We start from the raw sequence: 10,207 nt of genomic DNA, 5'->3' as shown, positions 1-10,207 counted from the left end.
GTATAAAATAAGTTCAAAAAAGAGTTCAAACAAATTTTTTTAAAGTTTTTTTTAAAAATTTTCTCTCTATATATATATTGTGAAAAGGTTATTTCCCAGCAAGGCATCCTTTAAACCGTTCTCTTCATGGTATTTTAACTGGTCCATCTCTGATACATATTTATTTTGATGAATGGCGTAGTGATAAATAGTAGTTCCTCTCGGAAACGAGACTTGTAATATGGCTGCGCCCATGAAAAGACAGATCTAAGGAAGATTTTGGTAAAAATGTGGCATTACTTCTATTCACATCAGAAAAAAGTGTGATATTACTGTACATTCCCAACCTAAGTATCTTTGTGTGTTAGGCTAATTGTAAGAAGCAAGTGTCAATACCTGGCAATTTTTTTCATCATAATGAAACTTTCACTTCATACTACCGCAGGCGAACTGCCGACGCTTGTCTACGACGTATGTGTGGACGTGATAAGTATCATGTTCATGGCTGATTTAGCCACCCGGTAGCACTGCCTAAAATGATGCAGATATTTATTTGCGTAAATATTAAAAACTAATTTTACTTTAGTGCCCAGACACTTTATCACTAGGCAGTCTTTCTTGTTCTTTTCCAAAACCAGGGAAAATCTAAGGGTAGGGTGCAAACCGGCTACGTGCCATGCCATTCTAAAAGATATTCCATTGTGGCATGAACCCTTCGTTCAAACCGGCTACGTGCCATGCCATTCTAAAAGATATTCCATTGTGGCATGAACCCTTCGTTCGCGTGAACCATCCGTTCTGCTTATGCGCACAAAGCGCAGACAAATCTGAGAGACTTCTGGCGTGTACGGTCCACGTGTACGTGTACTGCCCATCCACAGTAGGTTCATCCAAGCGTGGAACTGTAATTAGACGCTGATTCTCTATCAAAATTATCAATTAAAATTCTGTATTAACACATGAATTTTACCTAGAAATATCCCCACTGTAGTAAATATATAATGAGGTGGGAAACGAACAAGCCAAATCAATGCACAGGTAGGCTAAATAACAACGGATCATTCATGGAACGGTTCATACATGCGTTTGCTGCTTGTACAATCCGTCAGGACGGATGGTTCACGCAGAACAGACCGTACACGTGACGCCGGTTTGAAAGCAGGCAGGATGTGTACTCGCTATACTTCACAGTTTGTTTTAAACTGTAGCTAAAATGTCTTTTATTTATGTTTTGAGGTATCTATGCAAGAAGAGCTTATGCTTGAAAGATAGAAGCTAAAAAAACTTTGAAATCATGTTCAGCTAGCAAAACAAGCTTTGGAGCTTACAGTTTTTTTTACTTCTCAATTCACACATAATTGAAAAGCCATCAGATTCTGCCATTGATACAACACGATCAATACCATTCAGTTAATATTCACCTACCAGTTATGAAATCATATACTCAACAGTGGCTGTCATGATATATTTCTGAATGTATAAAATCATGGCATGGTGTTGTTTTCCACTCAGAAACAAACTAGTGCATATAATTGTGCATCCAGTGGAGCCACTAGTATGGCAAGTAACCTGACCCATGTAATCTCAAACTCCATATCATGTGAGAGTTTGGGGGGGGGGGGACAATACCGCATGAACTTATTAATGAAGAGATACATGCCTCTTTCTGAGAAGTTCCTTCGTACATATGTAATATCCTGTATGTGTTATTATTTCTAGGCGAGGAATTCACAGTGTTCATAATAAGGCATACCCGAAAGAAACCTGAAAAAGTCTAAGACACATTTGTTTCATCTGAAAAATGGCACCCAGTACTGATGTGCTGGTGAGGGTAATGCTGCTTGTTGTAATGATTTATTGGTTGCTTCACTAATATTGTTATGCTAAAGAAATCATTGATTATGTTGGTCATGAGTTACAGTGAAATTAAACCTGACAAAATGCCTTAATAAGTAAATGATTCTTTGATGGGGCAATTTTTTCTTTTTATTTATTTATTTTTCTTTAGAAAAATATGATGAAGCATTTTTTTTACTTTTAGTTTTTTTCAATGTGTGTGATAATCATTAAAATACATTTAACCATATTTATTTAAAATGAAAAATATTTGTTCTTGATTTCAGACGATACCTGTCCTTATTGGCCTAGGAGTTGTGGCTGTTACTGCAGTTCTAGCCAAAGTCTTCCTTTTTAGTGACAAGAAAAAGAAGGCTCCAGTAACATTGGAAAACCCTGAAGTGAAATATAAACTTAAACTTATTGATAAAGAAGTATGTACTTTGCAAAGAAGGTCAAGAGTTATGAATGTGTGTTTTCAATTTATAATTGTCCAGGGCATAATTCATACACATCGATATACATTAGGTTAATGCATGTAACATTTTTGTGTACTTACTTGCATATGCAAAGATTGAGAATATAAATTGTATTAATTAAGATTGCTACCTTTGTCAAATGATGCTTGCCTATATTTCAGATTATAAGTCATGATACGAGACGCTTTCGGTTTGCTTTGCCTTCCCCAGATCATGTATTGGGACTTCCTGTAGGTAAGAGAGTTACCTGTTGTGACAGTTGAAATGAGGCCCAATAACACACCAATGAATATTAGAATTACATGGTTATAAGAAAAATGCTTATGAAAATGAGAATCCTAAGCCAAGTCCCTTTCACCTATGAAGTAACAGATACTGAAATGTAAAATATAATTTCTGCCTCTAATTTTCCTGTCAATGGAACAGGTTTATATACATGTATGTGCTCCAGTTGAGTGACTCTGACTATAAAGCTTGGCTCTCTACACCTATTGAAATCTGTTATACAATTAATGCAGTTGATTTCAAGTGCTGTCTTTTATATTTTAGGACAGCACATATATCTTAGTGCTCGTATTGATGGTTCATTAGTCATCCGTCCATACACTCCTGTGTCCAGTGATGATGACAAAGGATTTATGGACCTGGTGGTCAAGGTGTGTACAGATGTTTAAAACTTATTTGTCCACTTTGATTTATGTCCTATCTGAGGTTAACTTTGTCTTCCTTTAAGAATTTTTTTTTTTTTTTTTTTTTTTGTAAATTATTTTCCCTTGGTATTAAGATAAAACAATATGTTTTTGAATGTTATTATCTTGTGCTTTTTTTGTAAGATCTTTGATTTCAAAAGGCTTGTATGAGTGCAGCACTTGGAACTGTATCAGCAGAAAAAAAAAGACTCTTGGTTGCAGTTATTGCATATTTTTCTTTTTTGGCTCACATGCAGAATTACAATAGTTCCATTTTAGGTTGAAACTACAAAACAGTTACTTAAAGATCCCCAGCATAAGATTTTCTCGTGAAATCTCATACATGAATAAAAGATTTTCTCTGGTAAACAGTATAACCCCTAAGCAAGGTTTATGCATGGTTTCTTTCTATATCCACCATCAATTTAAGCACCTTATCATTTGAATCAGATTCAAAACTATGTCAATAGGTTTGTCAGGAAATGATAAATTAGATTATTTTGGTGACATTTATTCATAAAAAAATAATCAAAAAGTACAACTTGTCCTTAGATGAATTCAGCAAGATGTGCTTTTTGTACTTTTAAGTAAAAAACATGTAAAATTTGAAATCGTATGCCTTGTTTCTTTTAATAACTACCTTTTTATTAATTGAATTGTTACAGGTGTATTTCAAAGATGTTCATCCTAAATTCCCTGATGGTGGCAAAATGTCCCAGTATTTGGAGAACATGGCTATTGGAGATTATATAGAAGTTAGAGGACCCAATGGATTGCTGGTCTATGATGGGCGAGGTACTGCATAGCTTGTTTTTTTACAACAATTAACTCTAAGAATATTTCTGTGCTCCATTATAAATTACTTAAATGGTTGTATGATCCCTTTAGGAGCAAAACCTGATATACAACTGTAAAAGTGTGCTTAAGTTTGGGCTGTGTCCACTGTTTCATCCCTGCATGATGGATCCTCTGGATAATACTGAAGCCCCCCCCCCCCCCTCCCCCGAGGCCACCACACCACATTTAACACCCACCCATAGCAGATTGAAATGAGACAATCTGATAATAAGAAATAATACATCTAAAACTGACAGTGCAGTTTACCTCTGTGTTTTACCTGAGGGCGTCAACTGCATTTAGACTGAACTGTGCCTCTTAAAGTAAAACACTTCTTAAAAGACTGAAGCACAGTATTTAAGATACTGGTATGAAAAGAAAAGTACATATTTTCAGGTCAGTTTAGCATTCGTCCGGACAAGAAGTCCCCACCTCAGAAAGTGAAGGCAAAGAATGTAGGAATGATTGCTGGAGGAACTGGTGAGCAATGCTTTCATATGAAAAAAAGGATCAAAACACACTTTTCAACTGTTTTGTATCATTATGATAAAAATTTAACTTATACACATATGTATTCAGTACTCATTACCACATTGCAAATGTTACTCTTGGGATTGATGTTCATCATTTTGTCACAGGAATCACCCCAATGCTTCAGTTGGTTCGTCAAGTGTTTAAGGATCCTGAGGATAAGACCAATTTGATGTTGCTGTTTGCAAATCAGGTAACTTTGATGGATTGGTTCTGACATATTATGTCAGTATGTTATTTAAGTGTTCAGAACAGATAATGAGATATACCACCAGCTTATTTGTTCTCAATGTTCTAGGTCATAAGGCATCAAACAGAGAGATGTATACTTTTTAAAGTAGCTGTGGCTAAATATATTTTCACATTCACTGAAAGGGATAATGATGTTGAATGGTGGGGAAGGAGGGGCTGCTTTTCCTTGGAGTTTTAGAATATATGGACAGATATATAAAAAATGGCTTATCAGCATACTTGTAGTCATGTATCATTATGATTATGTTTTCTTTGAAATTATTATAAATATTTTAATTTGTTAAGTTGGAGGTCTTATAGCTAAAGGGAGAATACTTTGCTTTTGACAAAAAATAATTTATTGCTTCTTATGTTCTTTATGTTCACATGTTTATTTTACATCAAAAATAAAATTGTACCTTTTCATTGAGATGGTAGTTTTTTGCACGATATTTAGAAATAAAGATGTGGCTTATGGACATTTTCAAAGATGTATAGAATACCTCGAAATGAATTTTTTTGTAATCACATAAATCCTTGGCCTACAGCAAATTAACATTTTGTGTGACTTTTTTCCTTCTGTGCTGCATGTATGTTCTGAACTTGTGTAAATTACAGTTGCCATAGTCATTCACTTAGTAAGCTGTTACATGCACCTGTTGAAGCCTGGGGGAAATAATTAGTCACATACTAGGGCAACATGTAGTCCCCACAAGAACAACGCATACCCTGCATTACAATTAGACCTATTGAATATAGTCACACCCCCCCCCCCCCCAAAAAAAAAAAGCCCCAGCTTATAAATGCATCTTGGCCATTTATTCTTTATCATAAGTCTGCTGTAATATTTATTTATGTAATTTAATGTTCTGCCATTGATTTATTGAATTGGATCTTGGCACAGCCATTGCACTGATTAACATATTTGTTCCCAACTTTAATGTCACAACTCTTATAGTACATGTAGTCTGTTAGAAATCTTAAAGCTTTGCAATCTCTAGACAGCCTTGGGTAAAATTCCTCTTTCATTAATTAGACTGAGAAAGACATCCTCCTGAGACCAGAGCTCGAAGAGATTGCTGAGCAACATCCAGACCGCTTTAAGCTATGGTATACCCTGGACAGGCCTGAGGAAGGTATGGAACATATGGGGCACAATTCTAATCAAAATGAACACATTTGCACATTAAAAAAATATTGTTTTTATAATGACTACATCACAATGATGCATTTAAGGTGGAAACTGTTTAGTATTGATATGTATATATTTTCTTATTCAAATAATTTTGACTTGATTAAGGGAGTCAGATTTTTTGTAATGAGTGCATTTGGTGAACTATAAAAAGAATAAGGTACATGACTAAGGTACTTTAGTGAAACTGAAAATGTCAAAATGTAAAAGACATGGCATCAGAAACACATATAGGGTACTCAAATGAGTGTTGGTATTATTTACAGGATGGGCTTACAGCAGTGGCTTTATAGATGCAGACATGATTAAGGGGCACCTGCCAACCCCTGGTGAGGACACCTACATTTTCATGTGTGGCCCTCCTCCCATGATAAGATTTGCATGCGAACCAAACCTGGATAAACTTGGCTATCCGCAAAATAAAAGATTTGCCTATTAATCTATGTGGCTTCATAATGCAAGGTCACTTTTTTTTCACTGTTAAGCTAGTTAAATCATGTTGTTGTCATTAAATTGGGCAGATGGAAGTGTCAAAGATATGCTTATTGAATTGAATTTTGAATTATGTAGTAGCTTGAAATATATGAAGTTTGATTAAAATAGTTTTGTCAAGGCTATGGGTAGGTATTTTAGAGTTATAACATGTGCATTAATGAACTTGTGATAAAAAAAACCCAAATGCAAACATTGAACCAAATGCTCATTAATAAGAACTTGAAACTTTTAACAAACAGTTTGATTATGAAGATAACGGAGATTTAGGACCTGAGTTTAAAAAAAACAGATGGTGAGCAGAAAGACTAAAATAACTGAGTGAGTCCATTTGGTCATATAATATGAAGTTTTATAAGAGGCCATATTTTTAGCTGCTGGTAAATACAAGGCATCAGCTAAATTTGATATTTATTGGCTCTTTTTCTCTTTATACACTCTATATAGAAAGTCAAGTCTTGTTAAAGATTTTGAAAATTAAGTATTTTATGTACCACATCAAATGTGAGCACCTTTAATAATTGTGTATATTTTTACACGGAGCTAATAAAGTTCGGTTAGAAAGTTGACTTTGCTGTGATTCTCAGTAAGTATACATGTTTCTGCTCAATGTTTTGTTAAATGCTCTAAGTATAACAGGTAAAGTTAGAGCATTAAATGTTGACTAGGTAGCCTCTAAAACATGGTGCACAATATAGGAATGGTAGTTGTAAAACAGCTGTTTATAGTGATACACAATTTCTAATGGTTCATCTTTTGTGTGCTCAATTTTTGAAAATGATTTTTGCTGTTAAATTGTTTAAATCAAAACTTTAATCACCAAACAATGTAAAATGTTAGTTAATTTGGAAAAATAGGATTGTTTTATACAAAAGAATAGGTAGGCATGGAGAATTACACATTTGCATGTCTAGGTGAACTGATATCCAAGGGCCTAGTAACACCATGGCAGTGTTAGATGAAACGTATAGATGATATCGGTATGTATTGTACATTGCATAACTGACAATATTCTGACATACGTTAAAGGTTTTGTGTTTCAATTTGATTGAAATTATGTTAACCTAAAAATTAACCGTTTTGTTTGGATCTATCACATACTTTGATGCATTGATATTGAATGAGGAATAGTGAGTGGTTTTCAGGCAATGATAGGGTATTGAATTCTAATCAATGCTCGTCTGGATACGTTATTTCACATTGTTGACGTGCAAATGGTTTGATTTTGATGCTTTATTAAAACTTGAAATGAATATTTAAAAAGTATAACGTTGTTGATACCTTTGCTTTTCTTGCAACATATGAAATGTAAAATATATGATATGCCAAATCTGTCATTTTAAGGGGCAGAGGTCGCAATATTTGAAAGACGCAGGTCTACTGGACAAGGAATCACAAATCTTTGGAGATAACTGTATGGATCGCAAAAGAGAGAACTGTTGAAAAATATAATTTCCCAACCGTGAACGTCAAACAAGCCAGGGAATTATATCCGATATAATTCCCTGAACAAGCCAGGCGTATTGACAAATTGTTTTGTGTATTGTGTAACGCGTTGTTCCTTGCACTGTGCTTGTGGAACATTAGCACAGGTTTCAGTGTAAGCGCATGGATCAGATTACCCGACTTGCCAGATACTAGTACGAAGGTAATTTTAATTTAAAGCACATTTTATCTTCTGTCTCAACAGATATATTCCCACCCCTTTCAATTTATTTCCTTCTTGCCTCTTCTATCACCAGTATACCAGGGAGAGAGCAGATGTATAAAATTTGAGATTTTGATAACAAAAAAGTTCTCAGTTAAAATGCTATGGAAGTTCACATGTTACTACCTCATGGCATTACTTGTGGTTTATGAAAGCTTTAACTTAATCAGTGTTAAAACTGGAACATGACGTTCGTTAAAATCATTTGTCTAAATACGCAATATGCAAATTAAATGTTCCTTTAATCTCTTGGAAGATAGCCCTCTTCCTGACAGGCGCAATGTGCTTAATGATTTCATTAAAGGATGTAATGTAACCTTTTTTTTTAGGTCACTTAAGGATACTTTTAACACGTTGTGTCGAAATTCATAAAGAATTTTGACGTCAAAACATGCGTAATTGAAACAGAAAAAAGTCTGAGAGGGATATGGAAGTGCGCGGATTAACGATCATTATTTTCTAAGAGGTTATTTTGGTACAGGGAAAAGCATAATTTTGATGTTGCCGACCCGGACTGTGTATTTTACGTGTTGCTTTGAGTGACACGCGAATGTGCCGGAGACAATAACGAGAAAGAGTAAATTGTGATATTTTATTTGATAATAATTAGCATCCTTTTAGCGTTTTTCTTTAGGCCTATCCGCCCGCTGTATGTAGAAAGCCCATACCCAACTTCATTTGAAACATCTCTGCAATCAGTTATTGTTTTATTCAGCAATTCCCCAGCCAAACGATGTTGATTTGTGGGTATTGATTTGTTATTATGGCGATATTTCCATTAAACCTAACTCTAGGACTGCAGCTTAAAGTTATAAAGAATCTTCGTTTAAATGGCTTCGAATCCCTCGGGTGAGACGCCGAGCAATAAACAACTTAAGTGTGGTCCGTTTTAGCTAATAGTTGCTCCCCCTACGTTATATGTTCGAGAAAAATATGACATGTACAAAAGCTATATGACCCTTTAAATGAAATCCCTTTGGTCCTGCCTATCGGCATTGGGCTTTATGAATATCTAGGCTCCTGGCAGGTCAGAAGGTTGAAGTAATCATTTATCGTAACGTCAATCAAAATTTATTCGCCTATTGTGGAGAAAAGCTGCTAGAGCATAAACACTTGTCTTATGTGCAGTAGCACACCTGAGTGAAATTACAAATCTCGCGAGACCATTTAATTTTTATCAGCCCTGTGCACGTGCCAGTTTATAAATATACTCTGTCGTAGTATGATCCATTGAGGCACATTTATATATATAAAGGAAACATTTTGCTTATAGCCTTTCGTTTGTGACTGACATGCAAAATTCTATTCCATATGTTAAGATGACCATGTCAGAAATGGATTGAACACGTGGTACACGCACGGGATTTCTTGTACACTGTAGTCTTGACATGCAATAGAGATAATTCAAACTAAAACAGCTAAAATGCCTAAATTCGACGTTCGCATTCCATAATTAATCATTAAATTTTTTGTATACATATAGGAAATATAATGTAGGTAAAGAAAATACTGGTACAAAATGCATACAAATTGCGGAGAAAATATTTTGCGTGTACATGTGCATGTGCATGTACAAACATGCAGCTATAATTAAGGAAAAGGCCCCTTTAGATAACAATCATATTCTAATCAAATATTGGATAATAATAGGTTTTGTGGTACTTAGCCCTAATGGATGTTATCTCTTGCAAGGATAAATGCCTTCAAGACAATTCATGATATCTCGCAATGCTTCAATTGTGGATTGCAAAGAGCACTGTAAATTGGATGAAAAAAATCTGTTACGTCTGAAAAATCTTGAAATGTCAAGAACTCTTTTATTAAAGAATCAGAAACGAGGACATTCGTGCGAAAATTGTCAAATGAGCTTTCTCAGCAAAAGCGATTATTGTCATGCTGCAGTACATGTAATAGACGGTAATGCGTATAGGTGTAAAAAGCAACCGGTCGATAACACTGAACAATTAAAGACTGTTTGATAAAAAGTGACCCCATTAACTTCCCCTCTCTTACTCTCTCTCTCTCTCTCTCTCCCTCCCTCTCTCTCTCTCTCTCTCACACACACACACACACGCACGCACGCACACACACACACACACACACACACACACACAGAGAGAGAGAGAGAGAGAGAGAGAGAGAGAGAAGTCATAACCGTTGGAAAACATGCTAAAAGATCTATATGGTTGCCGTCATTGACTCAAGCAACTGTGTGAGTTTCACTAACGCACTA

General features: G+C 35.2%; 1 protein-coding gene across 2 annotated transcripts; it reads left to right on the top strand.

Moving 5' to 3' along the window:
- Nucleotides 1-145: 145 nt before the first annotated feature.
- LOC106153265 (NADH-cytochrome b5 reductase 3) lies at nt 146-7,535 on the top strand. 2 transcript variants are annotated; one of them, XM_013527131.2, is made up of 10 exons: nt 146-261; nt 1,699-1,804; nt 2,103-2,249; nt 2,456-2,528; nt 2,844-2,950; nt 3,649-3,778; nt 4,217-4,300; nt 4,459-4,544; nt 5,619-5,718; nt 6,041-7,535. In XM_013527131.2, the coding sequence occupies exons 2-10, from the start codon at nt 1,781-1,783 to the stop codon at nt 6,211-6,213; spliced, it is 924 nt and encodes a 307-aa protein (XP_013382585.1). In that variant the 5' UTR covers nt 146-261; nt 1,699-1,780; the 3' UTR covers nt 6,214-7,535. The 2 variants fall into 2 exon arrangements, with proteins under 2 accessions (XP_013382585.1, XP_013382584.1); XM_013527130.2 differs by having other exon boundaries at nt 1,699-1,810.
- Nucleotides 7,536-10,207: the final 2,672 nt, after the last annotated feature.

The sequence above is a fragment of the Lingula anatina genome, chromosome 1 (assembly GCF_051362555.1).
Source record: "Lingula anatina isolate TDL-2025a chromosome 1, LinAna3.0, whole genome shotgun sequence".
NCBI lineage: Eukaryota > Metazoa > Brachiopoda > Lingulata > Lingulida > Lingulidae > Lingula > Lingula anatina.
Note: the sequence above shows the minus strand (reverse complement) of the source record. Positions and strands in the feature narration are given on the sequence as shown.